Below are 17700 nucleotides of genomic sequence, written 5' to 3'. Positions count from 1 at the left end.
ATCCCCATTTTACAGACCGTGAATCAAGGCACAAGCAGAGACCTGAGGAAGAGCTAGAAAGCTGGTCTCTCCCCATACAGAAGCTGGTCCGATCCAACTCATTCCCTCACCCACCTTGTCTCTCCAACATCCTGCGGCCCACAGAGCTACAACAACGCTTCATGGAGAAACAGGAACAAGCCCTGAGAGCCCTGACCCCCAGCCCGTCCTCTCCGCTCCCCTGTGCCCCCAAGTGCCAGTGGGCGGGTTGGAGCTGGGACTTGCTGCTGGGGAGGGAAGGGGTGGCGGCTCCCTGGGGGGCCAGTCCTACTGCACCGCCCGGCAGCGGAGCCGAGCTCCGGGAGAGTCAGGCGGGTCTCGCCAGGGAGGTGGACTGGCCATGGGGCGAGCCCAGAAAAGAACCAGGGGGGCTCGAATACAGGGAGCGCGCGGCGAGCTCCCACCTAGGAACCAGCGAACTTCCCACGTAGCGACCCCCGCCAATCCCAGCCGGTACCTGCAGCCGCTTCCCCCGCTCGCTGGAGACGCCGCCGAGCTGGACGCGCAGACAATGAGCCGCTTTCAGACGTGGCCGAGCCCCAGCGCGGCGGGAGGAGCCGGGAAGGGGCCGGTCCGCAGGCAGCATCCCCCGTGGAGCGGGAGCAGGGGTCCCGGGAAGTCAGACGCGCGGGGGCGGCGAGGGCGGTCGCTCGGCCCCTCCTGTCCGCGCCAGCTTGGCCGCCGACGATCGTGTCCTGATTCTTTATGTGTGAACGCGACAAACGGCTCCGGAGCGGGGCAGGCGGCGGGAGGGAGTGTGGGAAGAAGGGGCTGGGGGGAGCCATAGGGCAGGCTGGGGGGAAGGAAGGGAGGGAGGGAAGGAGCGGGGCTGGGGGAGCCATCGGGCAGGCTGGGGGAAGGGGGTGGGAAGGAGCGGGGCTGGGGAGAGCCATTGGGCAGGCTGGGGGGAAAGAAAGGAGGGAAGGAGCGGGGCTGGGGAGAGCCATAGGGCAGGTTGGGGGGTAGGGGGGCAGGAAGGAGCGGGGCTGGGAGGAGCCATAGGGCAGGCTGGGAGGGAGGGAGGGAAGGAGCGGGGCTGGGGTGAGTCGGGGAAGGAGCGGGGCTGGGGGAGCCATAGGGCAGGCTGGGGAGAAGGGGGGGCAGGAAGGAGCGGGGCTGGGGGGAAGGGGGCAGGAAGGAGCAGGGCTGGGGAGAGCCATAGGGCAGGCTGGGGGGAAGGGGGGCCGGAAGGAGCGGGGCAGGGCGGAGCCATAGGGCAGGCTGGGAGGGAGGGAGGGAAGGAGGGGCGGGGGGGAGTCGCGGGGCAGGAGGGAGGATGGGAAGGAGCGGGGCTGGGGGGAGCCATAGGGCAGGCTGGGGGTAAGGGAAGGAGCCGGGCTGGGGAGAGCCGAGGGACAGGAAGGAGGATGGGAAGGAGCTGGGCTAGGGGGAGCCATAGGGCAGGCTGGGGGTAAGGGAAGGAGCCGGGCTGGGGAGAGCCGAGGGGCAGGAAGGAGGATGGGAAGGAGCGGGGCTAGAGAGAGCCATGGGGAAGGGAAGGAGCCAGGCTGGAGGAGGGCCGTGTGAGGGCAACTCCAACATGGGGTGGACGCGCACTGTTGGAATTCCTGGAGGATCTTATCCCACACCTACAGGGTATGATGCAGGAGGAACCAGGTTCTTCCAGTGGTGCTCCTGGGGACAGGAGCGGATTTACCATGAAATGAACTGTATGGTGGCACAGGGCCCCCAAAATGCAGGACAAATCTCATCTGACAATCTGCCCCTCAGCCCGGCCAGTGGCACAGCAGGGTTCAGGCAAGCAGACTTCCTGCATGCCATGGACAGTGGCCCCGCACGACTCCTGGAAAGGGTCAGCTGCTGGCACGTCTCTATGTGTCCCTGGCCAGGGGAGGCAGGTCCATGCACTGCCCCCACCCTGAGCAGCTCACAGAGACCCACTGCCGCCCTCCCCCAAGGGGCGCACAGAGACATGCCAGCAGCAGGGCTAGGGCGTCTCCTTGCCTGCTCTGCCTCCCTTCCTCTGCGCTACTCCTGTAAGCGGACGGCATGTCCCTGTGGCCCCAGGGGGCAGGGCCGGCGGTCGCCTAGGGTGGCAGGATTTGGGGGGCGGCCTTTTGCCTCCCTTGGCAGAAATTCAGCGGCGAGGGGGTCCTTCCGCTCCAGGTCTTTGGCAGAAATTCGGTGGCGGGTCCGTCACTCGCTCCGGGACCCACCGCTGAAGTGCCCTGAAGATGCAGAGTGGAAGGACCCCTGCCGCCAAATGCTCAGAGGAGGAGCACTGCCGCCTAGGGCGGCAAAAACTGTGGTGCTGCTTCTGCCAAGGCGGGGGGGGTGTCTCCATGGGTTGCCCCTGGCCCAAGCGCCAACTCTGCAGCTCCCATTGGCTGGGAAGTGCAGCCAGTGGGAGCTGCAGGGGTGGTGCCTGCGGGCAAGGGCACGCAGAGACCCCATGCGGTCCCCACCACCTAAGAGCCGCTGCCGGGGGGGGGGGTGTCAGTCGCTTGCACCCCAAACCTCTGCCCCAATCAAAGTACCTCACTTTATCTTCATTTACTTCCCCTTACTTGTAAGAGAAGGATGAAGAGAAAAAGAATGAAAAATGGCGGGGGGATAAGAGAGAATGTTCTTTTTCTTGGCTGGGTCCTGAGGGTGGGCACAGGCCTCCACTAACTCTAAATCCACCACTGCCTGGGGAGCAGGGGAGAGGATGTTTGAGGTGTCATTGGGCATTCCTGCATTTTCTATTATTGTCTTTCCCACCTCATTGAATAATGGGCCTATACTGTCCTTGGTCTTCATCTTGCTTCTAATGTAGTTGTAAAAATGTTCTTGTTACCCTTTATGTCCCTAGCTAGTTTAATCTCGTTTTGTGCCTGCCTTTCTACTTCTATCTCTACATGCTTGTGTTGTTTTTTTAAATGAATCCTTCATAATTTAATCTAGTGTTCACTTTTTGTGGGATTCTTTTTTGAGTGTCAGGTCATTGATTATCTTCTGGTTAAGCCAGGGCAGTTTCTTACCATACCTTCTATCTTTCCAATGCATTGGGATAGTTTGACTTGTGTCCCCTTAATAATATCTCTATAAACAACTCCCAACATTCCTAAACTCTTTTTTCCCCCTTTACACTTGCTTCCCATGGGATCTACCAATTCTCTGAGTTTGCTAGTCTGCCTTTTTGAAGTCCATTGTCTTTATTCTGTTTTCCCGCTGACCATTCCTTAGAATCGTGAACTCTATCATTTCATGATCACCTTCACCCAAGCTGCCTTCCACCTTCAAATTATCAACCAGTTCCTCGCTGTTAGAATTAAATCTAGAACAGCCTCTGCCCTAGTCAGTTTCTCCATCTTCTGTTAAAAACTGTGACTACGCTTTCTGTAATTGTTGTTCTTCAAGATGTATTTCACATGCCCATTCCACTGTAGGTGTTTGTGTGCTCCAGTACAGAGTTGTCAGAGTTTTAACCCTTAGCAGAACCTGTCAGAGTGGACCAAGCACCCTCTGCTGTCTTGTGCACATTGCATAGCCATAAAGGGCGGAGCTGCCCCAGACCCCCTCAGTTCCTTTCCATTCGTATTACTCTGAAAGAGAGGGGAAGGAAGGTGGGTCATGGAATGGACATGTGTAACAGTCCTGTTTTTTTCTTCAAGTGATTGCACACATCCATTCTACTAGAGTTGACTCACAAGCATTCCCATTTGGAAGTGGGTTCACAGTCTATTTGAACAAGGACTGGAGAACTACTCGTCCAAATTTAGCATCATCTCTAGATTGTTGAGATTGTATAGTGGAAAGCAAACTAGTGATAGGAAGAACAGGTTGCCACTTGCCAAACATCTAATATGGGCACATGAGCCAGAAGTGCCACAGAAGCCGCCTGGGATCTAGCTAAATGACCCAATACTCTAACAGGTCTATGTTAGCCAATTGGTAACACAGGTGAATACAACCGGCTATCCATGAAAAAATCCTTTGTATGGAAAATGGGCTGCCCTTCATTCTGTCCTCAGATGCAAAAAAACAATTGAGACAAAGACATAAACACTAAAGTTCTTCTGTCTAGAGTGTGCAGTAACTCCTCTCCCTTATTACCATGAGACTTTGGGAAGAACATTGGTATATAAATTGATATGAAAAGAGGAGACCACTTTTGTAAGAAACCTTGAATGGGAACAAAGAAAGACTTTATCTGTGTAAAAAACCCCTGTATATAGAGGATGTGATATTAATGCCCTCAACTCCCCTACTCTCTTGGCTGATGTACTGGCTACTAAAAATGCTGCCTTCATAGAAAGATGCAACAGAGAGCAGGTTGCTAGAGGCTCAAAGGAGCAATCTATCAGCTTTGTTAAGACTAAGTTCAGTCTCCATGATGGAGTAGGGCTTTGTACGAATGGAAACATCCTGTCCAAGCTGAGACATTTTCTGATTAAAATATGACCATATAGATAATTGGTGCAACCGCTGTTATTTATTTGCAACAAATCCGGTTCAAAATGTGGCATGTAAGATGTCTATGAAAAGGTTATGATTTTCTGGTTATGATTATGCTATCTGCGTGCATGTATCATTTTTTGTATTTGAAGTTATAAGTATTGGTTCTATACCTGAATTTCAAATATTTGCTCCTGGAGTAATGCCCCACAAGGTATTTAGCTTGCACATCTTGGAGGGACTATTCAAATTAAGTAGCTCACCAAGAAACACTTAACTAACAATGGACCACAGGAGATGCCCATCTACACTGAATGGACTGTCCTTCAAATGTACTGTCTTCAGTTTAGGTAATGGCTTCCTGCTATAACTAAGCAAAATCGGGCATGGACAGGTGACTTGCCCATGTGACTCCAAACTCCCATCTTTTACCTGTAATTTTCCACTAGCTGTGCTAAGGGCTTTGTTTAAAATAATGGGTTTCCCTCCACATGGCAGAAGCTATAAAAGGTCCTGGAAACACCTCAATTTTGCCTCTTTCCTGCTCAAACCTCTAAACTATGAACTTATACTAATGGAAGCATTCTAACCAAGGGACTGAGGTCCTTCCAATGATTTGAAAGCAACCAGAAACTTATCAAGGCAGCAGTTTATTCCATCACTGCTACAAGCCTAAACCAAAAAGTTTGCAAGTTACAATATGTATTTAATTCTTTTAACCAATTTTAACTTTCTTTCTTTTTATAAATAAACTTTTAAATTTTAAATACTAAAGGACTGGCATCAGCATAATTTTTGGGTAAGATCTAAGTTATATATTGACCTGGGTGTGTAGAGCAGGTCCTTTGGGTTCAAAAGAACAAAGTGAATTACCAAGTAAAATAAAATAAAACACGCAAATCTGAGTCTAATACAGTAAGAAAACTGAATACAGACAAAATCTCACCCTCAGTGGTGTTCCAATAAGCTTCATTTTACAGACTAGTCTCCTTCTAGTTTGGGTCCAACAGTCACTCACACCCCCTGTAGTTACAATCCTTTGTTCCAGTTTCTTTCAGGTATTCCTGGGGGTGAAGAGGCTATCTCTTTAGCCAGCTGAAGACAAAATGGAGGGATCTCCCATGGGTTTAAATAGACTTTCTCTTGTGGGTAGAGACCCCACTCCTCTCTCCTATGCAAAGTCCAGCTCCAAGATGGAGTTTTGGAGCCGCATGGGCAAGTCACATGTCCATGCGTGACTCAGTTTTTATAGGCAGCAGCCATTGTTTGCACATTCCTTTGTCAAGAAGCTGACCAAATGCTTTACAAAGGCTACTTAGAAATCAAGCAAGTACACACCCAAGATTCATAACTTCGAATACAAAAATGACACATGTATACAAATAGGATGAATAGATTCAGTAGATCATAACCTTTACAAAGATATGCCTTTGCCTATTCACCATTCTTTTAAAATTTCTCCCCTCCCATTCCCACTCCTCAACACAGTTAAAGGCTTAATAGAACTTCAGTTTTCAGCCCTTATATACAAAACTAAGACAGTACAAGTAGTTTACACAGTTATTGTTACCATGTGCCTTTCAATTATTATATTGTGTATTTTAGCCAAATTAAAAGCATATCTGATCAGCCAAAGGTGGTAGAGATTTCAGCAGAACAGGTGCCATGTTGACTTGCATGGCTTTTGAAATGCAGTCATATTGCAAAAGATAACATTCTTCTTGAACTGTCAAAAACATGAGAGCACACAATAATCCCAAAGCAGTGCTCTCTCACAGCAACATGAGGTGTACTAAATATAAAGAAATAAAAATGTCCAGACACTCTAGTCTGTTGTAGCATTAACAGAACATGATCCAGAATGTAACTTACGAAGTTCCCCACCTTCAGAAATACGAGAATTCTAAAGAGAACAAAAATTAAGTAGACTCTCTTATCCTAAATCTCTTTAAAGTCATTTCAGGCATTTCTCAGGATTGGTGCTGTTTATAAGAGGAAACTGGCAACACTGGTATTGTGGTCAGCACCTGATTCTGGAACACAAATATTTTTATCCTATCAAACACCCAAAGAAAGATAAGCAGGATACTAACATACTGGATCCAGGCAAATTTGATCATTTCCCAGAAACCTGGCTGATATGTAGTAAGAGTCAAGGAGCATTAGATAAGAAGCATCAGAAACTTCTATTACACCAACTAAACTTGAAAACTTAAAATTAAATGCAGCACAACTTAATAGATGTAAGTATGTATATCTAGAGAAGGAAGAAGTTAGAAATAAATCCAGAAAAAAAATTGGACTAAGGGAATTGAACATCCTTTTCATAAGAGAACCACTGGAAGATGGAGCCATAACAGAGCTAGAACAGGTGTCTAAAACTGTATTAATGTTCCGAGCACAAGTTGCTGCACCTTAGGATCTACATATTTACCAAGAAAAGTTTAGTAACATTTCCACTCCCTTGATATTACATACAGATGAAGTGGGACAGACACTGTATTTTAAGTTCAGAACATTGTTAAATACCTTGTTACCTCACTGGAGTTCACACAACTGCTAAAGGATATAAAATAACTTCCACTGGGTAACGGATAGTGGCATTAATCACAAATGGCGCATCTGCTGCTCTTCCTACCAGCCAAACAGGGTTGGAATCAGAAAGAACTGTTGTTACTGCAATGAAAAAACAATGAAGGTTCTTAAGGAGCCTTTCAAACTCATACTGAAAACACAAATCCTCCGAGAACAGCCACCAAACATTGTTATATGTAGTCACATATAAACTGTCCTGGGATTGACTTACCATTTCTATCTTGATATGCTGCAATGATGTTAGTGAGATCGTAGTCACTTGCAAAAGGGCTGGTGCCATTGATCACAGATACCTGTTACACAAGGTGATACTTTAATGCCAATATAAAACCTTCATGCCCCACTCTCCAGAAAGTTGCTTTTACCCTATTTTTTACACAAAGTGGTTCTGTCTGTAAAGATAAATAATCCCAGTCCTTGGTCTGAATGGCTTGGCAGCCACAGGACCTTCTCCCACCCTCCAGCTCAGCAAGCAGACCTTAGTTTAGAAATACTGGGTACGGGTAATTCTGATCATCACTGATGCAGAAAGGGTAATGAGAAGAAAAAGGAGGAAAGGTTCTCCTCACATTGTATCTGATGTCTACTCCACAATGGCTAAGTGACTGCCTTTGGTGCAATTTCAGGTCTCCGTTCACATAAAGCTGGGACCCTGGAATAGGGGAGGACGACTGGATAAAAGCCATGCTCTGCATCACAAATGTTGACATCCTCTGAAACAGTGAACAGTAGATAAAACTAAATATAGGAAAACTCTCCAAAAAATCTTCTACCTTTATAAAAGTCTACAGAATTTCTGTATGGGTTTTATTTTACATCATCTTGGCTCTTAAATTTTAGTGTCAGATAATTTTAGACATGAGGCTTCAGAGATTCCAAGGTCAGAAGGGACCATTGTGATTCTCTTTTAGTCTGACCTCCTGTATAAACACAGTCCATGTAACTTCCCCCCAGATAGTTTCTACAGCATATCTTTTAGAAAAAGAACACCGAAACTTGATTTTAAATGGTCAGGGAGGAATAATTTACCATGACCCTTGGTAAATTGGTCCAATGGTTAATTAACCTTACTATTAAAAAATTATACCTTATTTCCAGTCTGAATTTGTCTAGCTTCACCTTTCAGCCACTGGATTGTGTTGTACCTTCTTCTACTAGACTGAAGAACCCATTATTAAATATTTGTTCTCCAGGTAGATACTTATAGACTGTAATTAAGTCACCCCTTAACCTTCTCTTTATTAAACTAAATAGATAGAAAATGTACCATACAGATTCAAAGAGTTCAAAGTCTTTAATCATTGGGTTCTTCTCTGAACCCTCTCCAATTTATCAACATCCTTCCTGAATTGTGGGCACCAGAACTAGCCACAGCATTTCAGCATTCACATCAGTACCAAATACAAAGGTACAATAACCTCTCTACCCCTACTCGAGATTCCTCTCTTTATGAACCCCAGGATCACATTAGCTCTTTTGGCCACAGTGTCACATTTGGAGCTTATTATCCACCATGACCCCCAAATCTCCTTCAGAGTCACAATTCCCAGGATAGAGTCCCCCATCCTGTAAGTATGGTCTTCACTCTTTGTTCCTAGAAGAATACATTGACATTTAGCCATATTAAAACATATACTGTTTGCTTGCACCCAGTTTACCAAGCGATCCAGATCGCTCTGAATCAGTGACCTGTCCCCTTTATTATTTACTGCTCCCTCAATTTTTGTGTCATCTTAAAACTTCATCAGTGATGATTTTATGTTTTTTTTAAGGTCATTGATAAAAAAATATATTAAATAGCGTGTAGCCAAGAACCGATCCCTGTGGGGCTTTACTGGAAACACACCCGCTCAATGACAATTCCGTTTACAATTACATTTTGAATCCTATCAGTAAGGAAGATTTTAATCCATTTACCATGTGCCATGGTTCATTTTATATCATTTTAGTTTTTTAATCAAAATGTCATGAAGTACCAACTCAAATGCCTTACAGAAAACTATATAAATGTGTTTTTTTGGTTATTAGACATTAACTACCTTAAATGCTACTCAAACTAGTTTAGAAGCCCCACAGAATTCTACATGTCACACCAGGGAATCCAACATTTTATAGCTGATGAAAAAGACAAACATTTGGCCATCTGACATAGTGGAAACCCAATGATTAAGCAAACGTAAATTCATCTGAGATAAATACTTTAAAAACGCTCATCACAGGATATGCATGCTGAGAAGCAGGAATTCCTGCCCAAAGGGTGAGCTGAAGTAGATGGCTCCTTGGCCCTTTTTGGCCATGTAACCTACTGGAAGATTCCTACACTAATTTATTAAAAGGGCAAAGCACGAAGAATTTCAGAACCTTCCACATATTAATAATTGCCAAAAAAAACCCAACCTTTGTTAACATACAATTAAGGTTGACTGGCAGCGCACCTATACTTAAACCTCTGAAAATAAGGAAATATAAAGTTATGGTAAAGGACTCCCAGACCGTGCTGCTACGTAAGCTTAAGTCTTCTTCTCTGCAGTTGGCAATAAGCACCAGGACAAAACAAAATCTGACCCATCCTTAACAAAATATACCATTTCATGTGTTGTCTTGTGTCTAACACAATGCTTTACAATTATTCCTCATCTTAACACCTACTGAAACCACACTGTGGCAGGCGTAGCTGGCACCTGATCTAAGGATTAGTTCCAGCAAGTTGCCAAAGCTTGTGCTCCCATTTCAGGAGAGGTGCATGTGCAGGAACAGGTGCAACTAGAGAAACGAGAGATGTCTTTTTTTTCTGGACTGTGATATGCAGGAGGTTCAAGCAGATCACAATGGACACTTGGCTCTAAAATCTAAGAACATATGAAAGAGTGGTAAGAATATCTGCGAAAATGGCTGCCACTGTCACCCCTCGATATGGCAAGAAGATAAGGGAATGTAAGTATGTAGCATCCTTTTCTAACAAACTCTTGCATATTCTCAGTGCCCACCAGAACCCCATAGCTACACTGGCATTCACACAGTGCCATGCATTCTTTCTGTCCTCTGCACTGTACTACTGCCTTGGAGAGTTCTAGCAGTCTGGTGACATATGCACCATAAAGCTCAGTCAGGAGAAACCAAAGCTGATGTCCCTTTCCTTGGAAAGTAGAGAGAAAAATCAAACATTGATTTAGTTAGTCCTGACATACAGCAGACTTAATAAAATATGTAAATAATGATTTTTTTTATTATCTATTATATTATTGCTACAGGAATGTCGCACTGGGCACTCAAATACCATTGTGATAGGGCCACCTATATTAACAGAATCTGAGCTACTCACATGTAATTGGTAGGAGAAAGTCAGAATGAGCTGGACAGCAAGTACTTGTTCTGTAGATTGTAGAGGAAGCTCTAATTTAAAATGTAATTGGTCCATTTTGCCATCATGATTCTTGTCTTCTTCTCTAGTCTATAAGATACAAGAACATTATCAGAAATGCATGGCTTGGTAATGGTCTCTTATTACAGGCAGATATCTGGAAGTTAATTACAGCAAGCAGAAACTAAAAAAAGAATCTCAAGATGAACAGACTACATGTGCAGGGGGAAAAAAGATACATCCTTATAATGCTACATTGAAAGCATCCATTTTGCCTTGAACACACAGCAAGCAGACTAGAGAAATGACAGGACTCTACAGTTCAATGTTTGGTTCATTAATGGCTGATGGGAAGGACTGCACCCTGAGCAAGTTTGCGGATGACACTAATCTGGAGGGAGAGGTAGATATGCTGGAGGGTAAGGATATGGTCCAGAGCAGGGGTCTCAAACACGTGGCCCGCGCCCTCCCCCAGCGTTTACCTAGAGCAGTTCTGGCCCGACACGCACCGGGGCCAGTTCTGCCGCTAGGAAGCGAACGGAAGGAGAGGCGGGGGGGGGGGGGGGTTGATGTTGCTTCAGGCACCACCCCCAGCAGCTCCCACTGGCCACAGTTCCCCATTCCTGGCCAATGGGAGATGCTGGGGGCGGTGCCTGAAGCAACAGCAACACACACACACACACTCCTGTGCCCCTGCTCCCCCATGTTCCAGCCACTTCCCAGAGTGGCGCGGGGGCAGGGCAGGCAGGCAGGCAGGCAGGGAGCCTGCCCTGCCTCCGGTGCACGCCGGGCCAGAGCCCGCCTCCCGGACCCTCCTGCAGTCGAACCCCCTGCCCTGAGCCCTTTGCCGCACCCTGACCCCCTGCCCTAAGCCTCCTGCTGCACCCCGCACCACTCCTGCACCCCAACCCCCTTCCCTGAGCTGCCTGCCGCACCCCTCCTGTACCCTGCTCCCCTGCCCTGACCCCCTGCTGCACCCCAACCCCCTGCCCTGACCCCCTGCTGCTCCCCTCCTCCCTCCTGCACCACACACCCCAACTCCCTGCCCTGAGCCCCTGCCACACCCCACACCTCTCCTGAACCCCCTGGGGGCAGGGAGGGGGCAGAGCTGGGGTGGGGATTTCGGGGAAGGGGTTGGAATGGGGGCAGGGAAGGGGTGGGAAGAGGCAGGGCAAGGGCAGGGCTTCATGTAAGGGCCAAGGGCGGCTGGGGGGGGAAGTGTCAGTAATGCGGCCCTCGGGCCAATATACTAGTCCTCATGTGGCCCTCGTGGTCATTTGAGTTTGAGACCCTTGGTCCAGAATGACCTAGACAAATTGGAGGATTGGGCCAAAAGAAATCTGATGAGGTTCAACAAGGACAAGTGCAAAGTCCTGCACTTAGGATGGAAGAATCCCATGCACTGCTACATGCTGGGGACTGACTGGCTAAGCCACAGTTCTTCAGAAAAGGACCTGGGGATTACAGTGCACAAGAAGCTGGATACGAGTTAACAGTGTGCCCTTGTTGCCAAGAAGGCTAATGGCCTATTGGGCTACATTAGTAGAAGCACTTCCAGGGGATCAAGGAAAGTGATTAATTATTTCCCTTTATTCGGCACTGGTGAGGTCACATCTGGAATACTGCATCCAGTTTTGGGCCCCCTATTACAGAAAAGATGTGGACAAATTGGAGAGAGTCCAGCGGAGGGCAACAAAAATGATTAGAGGGCTGGGGCACATGATTTATGAGGAGAGACAGAGGGAACTGGGCTTATTTAGTCTGCAGAAGAGTGAGGGGGGATTTGATAGCAGCCTTCAACTACTGAAGCGGGGTTCCAAAGAGAATGGAGCTAAGCTGTTCTCAGCGATGGCAGATGACAGAACAAGGAGCAAAAATGGTCTTAAGTTGCAGTTGGGGAGGTCTAGGTTGGATATTAGGAAAAACTATTTCACTAGGAGGGTGGTGAAGCACTGGAATGGGTTATCTAGGGAGGTGGTGGAATCTCCATCCTTAGAGGTTTTTAAGGCCCAGCTTGACAAAGCCCTGGCTGGGATGATTTAGTTGAGGTTGGTCCTGCTTTGAACAAGGGGTTGGACTAGATGACCTCCTGAGGTCTCTTCCAACCCTAATCTTCTATGTTCTCACAAGGCTGTCAGGTAGAACAGTTTGCCACTGAAATCAGAACGAGGCACTTGGGAACTACTATCAAGAGGTTAGAAGCTAAAAGCACTATCAAATAGCCAACCAAAAGACACTCTACACAATCCTTTGTGACATTTCTTTTCTTAGATCTCTTCCAGTGTCTATTCTCCCTTTATCCAATGCATCTATTTGTTCAGTATTCTCCATTCAGTCTCTCTTTAATGTTTTTTCTAATTATACCTTACCAGCTTATTTTACCTCTGTACCTCCTTCCCTCATGTCTTCCTCTTTCATTCTCTACTGTATCATATATACCCTCACGGTCTGCACATAAGGGCCTTTTACTTGGTGTCACCACTGGAGGCTTCTGAAGCTGCTGTGTGGGGCAACTGGCACGAATCCCAAACACAGATAATTAAGACAACAGGGCATCCCAATTGGCACCCACTTACCACCCCACCCCATTGTAGGTAACCTACCGAGATGAGTGGAACTCGCAGTTGGTCTTCCTGGAGGCGATTGAAGGCTGGAAATGTGCTCCAAGCCAGGAAGCTGCCTGGGTCAGCTCCAGTCATAGCCACCAGCAGCACCTCATACTGAAACTGTACTGTGGGCTGCTCCATGTAGGTACTTTGCTTCAACCAAAGTCCTGCAAGTAGAGAGACAATGGGAGAATCAGTGCTGGGAATGAGGGTGAAGGAGAAGTGAACCCTGGGAGGGTCAGGCCTCTCCCTGGTGTTGTTGCTGGCCTTCCACAGTTTCACTCACCCAATTAAAGTTTGCTCTGAGGGGTCTGAGCCTAGTGGAGTCATGGGCACCAGGTTTGTATAATTTTTGGTGGTGCCCACAATGGGTCAAAGCAGAGCCGTCACGTCCATAGGACAGACCAGGGAAACCGCCTCGAGCCCCGCACTTCAGGGGGACGTGGGGTCCAGGGCAGCCTAGGGGATTAGCGGGGGGCCTGGTGCAGGCAGAACCAGCAACCCAGCCCATTCCACCCCACCAGCTCCTGGCATTGCTCAGGGGAGGAGGCAGAAGACGGAAAGAGGCAGAGTGGGGACAGGGGCTTGGGGGAAGGGGTGGAATGGGGGGAGGGAGGGGGCGGAGCAGGGATGGGAAGAGGCAGGGCGGGGCAGAGCAGAGTGGTCTGGGTCACTCACTGCTGCCAGTGCCAGGCCCCCAGGCTGCCCTGGACCCGGCATCTCCCTGAAGAGTGGGCCCCCCCAAAGCACAGGGCCTGAGGCAGTTGCACCGGTCCATTGTATGGATGGAATGGCTCTGAAAATATAAGCCCAAATATTGGTAGAACCAGGACCACCTTCTTAATATTGGTGGAGCACAGGCACCATGGGCCCATATAACTTGCTGCCTGTGAGTGGAGTCTGTTCCCAGGCAGATTCATTCAGTGGAATTAAAAGAAAGCCCGTGAGAAATCAAGGCCATAATCCAACCTGACAGCACTGTTCTTGCACCACACTACCCCAAGTGGCATCATTGCCTCAGAGGCTCTGTGGGACATCACCATCTCCTGGGAGACTGATGTTAGGCAGGTCATGGAGGTCCACGGTGGAAGGAGGTGCTGCTTGGAGGGCTGGGTGAGGGTCTAGTCCCTAAGGGAGCACTAGAGGGGCTGGTGGCCAGCAAGGCAGGCCCCTTTGGGGCCCAACAGCCATAGGTGTCTGTCATAAACAGTTAGTTAAGGGTTAAGGTTTTTTTCTACCTGTAAAGGGTTAACAAGCAGTACCTGTGAACACCTGACCAGAGGACCAATCAGGGATAAGAGATTTTCAAATCTCTGTGGAGGGAAGTTTTTTTTTTTCTGTTCTTTGTGTTAGAGAAGCAGCAAAGAATCCTGTGGCACCTTATAGACTAACAGATGTTTTGTAGCATGAGCTTTCGTGGGTGAACACCCACTTCTTCGGATGCAAGCAGTGGAAATTTCCAGGGGCAGGTGTGTATATATAAGCAAGCAAGAAGCAAGCTAGAGATAACGAGGTTAGATCAATCAGGGAGGATGGGGCCCTGTTTCAGCAGCTGAGGTGTGAAAACCAAGGGAGGAAAAGGATAAATGGACACAAATCAGACATTAGGAATGGCAATATACAAAAACCTGTAGGAGAACACTTCAACCTCCCTGGCCACACAATAGCAGATTTTAAGGTGGCCATCCTCCAGCAAAAAAACTTTAGGACCAGACTCCAGAGAGAAACTGCTGAGCTCCAGTTCATCTGCAAATTTAACACCATCAGTTTAGGACTAAACAAAGACTGTGAATGGCTTGCCAATTACAGAACCAGTTTCTCCTCCCTTGGTTTTCACACCTCAGCTGCTGGAACAGGGCCCCATCCTCCCTGATTGATCTAACCTCGTTATCTCTAGCTTGCTTCTTGCTTGCTTATATATACACACCTGCCCCTGGAAATTTCCACTGCTTGCATCCGAAGAAGTGGGTGTTCACCCACGAAAGCTCATGCTACAAAACATCTGTTAGTCTATAAGGTGCCACAGGATTCTTTGCTGCTTCTACAGAACCAGACTAACACGGCTACCCCTCTGATACTTGTGTTAGAGAGTCTCTCTTGGGAGTTAAGGAGTCCAGACGTCTTAATCAAGTCCTCCCAGGTTTCTGCAATAAATTCTTCTATTCAAGCTAGTGAGTATTAGCAAGGAACTAGTATTCTTATACTTTTATTTCTGTATTTGCAATTCTGTGTTTTGCTATAGAATTTCTTTAATTCTGTACTGTTATTGCTTTTACTGAGAAAGAAGGGAGGGGGAATTCTCTCCAGAGATTAATAAATTTAGATCCTGTGTATTGTTCCATCTTGGTATTACAGAGAGAGTTTATTTTTTTTATTCTTTAATAAATCTTTTCTGTTAAGGACTTGGTTGATCTTTCCTTGGGTGAATTCTCAGGGAAAGGGGATGAGGGAGGAGGAAGGCATCCCACTGTAGTTGAATCCCAGTATCTCTCGTAGGAAAAGGGAGGGGGGAGGAAGCAGGGGGGAATGGTTTATTTCTCCTAGGTGTAAGAACTCCTTGGATTTGGGGCTCTTGGGATCCCCAAGGATTTTGGGGAAGGACTGTGTCCCAATACATGTACATTATTGGGTGGTGGCAGCTTTTACCAGATCTAAACTAGGATTTTAGTTTAGGGGAGTCCATGCAGGTCCCCATATTGGAACCCAACAGCTCTCAGTGGGGGTGAGACCTATGACATGGAGGTGTCCTTGCCATGCAGTGTCTCTGACACTCCTCAGTAGGTAGGTCAGCACCCAGGGCAGGACCTCCAGGGTCAGGGAGTGTCAGGTTGGGGATAGATGGCTGGGTGCCTTAGTTTCCAAGAAAAACAAGGAGTCTGGTGGCACCTTAAAGACTAACATTTATTTCATGCATCTGAAGAAGGGGGAGGGATAGCTCAGTGGTTTGAGCATTGGGCTGCTAAACCCAGGGTTGTGAGTTCAACCCTTGAGGGGGCCACTTAGCAATCTGGGGCAAAATCAGTACTTGGTCCTGCTAGTGAAGGGAGGGGGCTGGACTCAATGACCTTTCAGGGCCCTACCAGCTCTCTAAGATAGGTATAGTTCCATATATTATTTTAAGTGGTTTTTTTTACCCACAAAAGCTTATGTCCAAATAACTCTGTTAGCCTTTAAGGTGAAACTGGAGTCCTCATTGTTTTTGTGGATACAGACTAACAGGGCGACTCCTCTAATACTCAGTTCCCAGGGAATGTCCTCGCTGGGCTCCAGCCCTGCAGGAGCCAGAGGCTGGGAGAGGGCAGCCCCCAGGCGTAAGCGGGGGCGGGAGGGAATAGGGCCTGGAGGCCGGGCGAGGGTGGGTGCCAGGCTCTGGGACCGGACGTGGGCTAGGCCCGGGCCGTCCCCCGGTCGGGGAGCTCACCCTGACTCCGGTACGCCACTAGCAGCGGCGGCAGGTAGGTGAGTGCCCACAGCAGCAGCAGCCCCAGCGCCGCCGTGGAGCAGAGCCCGGCGCGGTAGCGGACGCCGGGCCCGGGGTGGGAGAAGAGCTCCAGCTGGGCCATGGCGGGCAGGCCTCGGGCACACGCCTCGCCGTCCGCCAAAGCCACACTCTGTTACCAGGGCAACTGTTACAGACTGAGATTGACAAGAAATCAAACCAATCAGCGTGCCCGCCTGCCACCGGGCGGGATGAGTTGGACCTTATCCAATGATGATGCACTCCTGGGCTCAACAGCGAATCAGAGGCAAAGCCTAGGGCTCCGCCTCTACTTTTCCGGCCGTCGGTTGCCACATTCGGCCCGCGCCCCTCCCTGCCCTTCCCGCAGTGCCCAGGGGAGGGGGTGACGACGCAGAGAGCAGCCCTCCCCTTTTGCACCTAGGTGCAGTTTCCGCCACGCAAACGTGACCATCTTGGCTCCTGCTCAGGACTTGCTACCGCCTGGGCCGGGGTTGCGAATCATGAGGGACGGGGGGTTGGTCGGAAACACTTGCGGGAGGGAGGCGGTTGCCGCACGCCAGAGTGCCGCCGCCCCCCCCGCCCCCCGACAGGGGCTCACGGTGACGGGCGCCTTACGGTTCCGTTCAAAGGCCCGTTCCGGGACGAGCCCCAAGGGGCCACAGGGCAGGGGACTGCTACGGGCCGTGCCACCGCGGCCCGTTCCTGACCCGGTGGCTTCTCAGGCAACGCCCCATGAGCCCTGCTAATGCGAGGGATTCTCCCGCCTCCCTGGCGCAGAAAACGCCTCTCCCCAGCTCCCCTCGCTCGCGCTGGCTGCCACACCTGCTTCTCGCGGGGCTTGCACGGGGCTGTCCGCCTCCCGGCGTTACGGGGCGGTCGCTGACTCGCACTGTGGCAAGTCAGCTGCCCCGCAGGCGGCGGGCTCCGTGCCAGGGCCGGGAGCAGCCTGCGGTGTCGACGCTTTTGTTATTCCCACTAACGCAGGCTGACGGGGTCTAGCGAGCGGCGCTGGGGGAGGATGGGGACCGGGCCGGGCGGCGGGAGCGCTGAGGAAAGAGGACACGGTTACCAAGCGAGCAGGCGGCCTCCCTGAGGTGGGACGCACCGCGCCCGGCCTTACACAGCCATGCCGCCAAAACCGGCGCAAAGCATTTAAGCTTTGTACGCGCCACGTGACCCCAGCCCACGGTCCCCGGATGTCGGGGCCCTTCCCCCCATCTCTGTTGCTCGGTCACCGT

At 49.2% G+C, this 17700-nt stretch overlaps 1 protein-coding gene across 5 annotated transcripts in view; it reads right to left on the bottom strand.

Annotated features, from left to right (window-relative positions):
• The window catches only part of LOC120384332 (carbohydrate sulfotransferase 5-like), a 35050-nt gene extending 17358 nt beyond the window's left edge, over positions 1-17692 (bottom strand). The window contains exons 1-7 of one of the 5 annotated variants that reach the window (XM_039502874.1): positions 17532-17692; positions 13000-13169; positions 10358-10486; positions 7605-7748; positions 7247-7328; positions 7011-7116; positions 6534-6582 (exon numbers count right to left, since the gene is read on the bottom strand). In XM_039502874.1, coding sequence (XP_039358808.1) covers positions 6534-6582; positions 7011-7116; positions 7247-7328; positions 7605-7748; positions 10358-10486; positions 13000-13143 — 654 coding nt within the window. In that variant the 5' untranslated portion in view covers positions 13144-13169; positions 17532-17692. Of the gene's footprint in view, positions 1-496; positions 727-6533; positions 6583-6969; positions 7117-7246; positions 7329-7604; positions 7749-10357; positions 10487-12999; positions 13170-16423; positions 16769-17284 lie in introns of those variants that run through there. The other 4 variants (XM_039502873.1, XM_039502872.1, XM_039502876.1 and 1 more) reach the window with 4 other exon arrangements.
• Between the last annotated feature and the right edge of the window lie 8 nt (positions 17693-17700).

This window comes from Mauremys reevesii, linkage group 16 (genome assembly GCF_016161935.1).
Source record: "Mauremys reevesii isolate NIE-2019 linkage group 16, ASM1616193v1, whole genome shotgun sequence".
Classification (NCBI taxonomy): Eukaryota; Metazoa; Chordata; order Testudines; family Geoemydidae; genus Mauremys; species Mauremys reevesii.
This window is presented reverse-complemented; position numbering and strand designations above follow the sequence as displayed.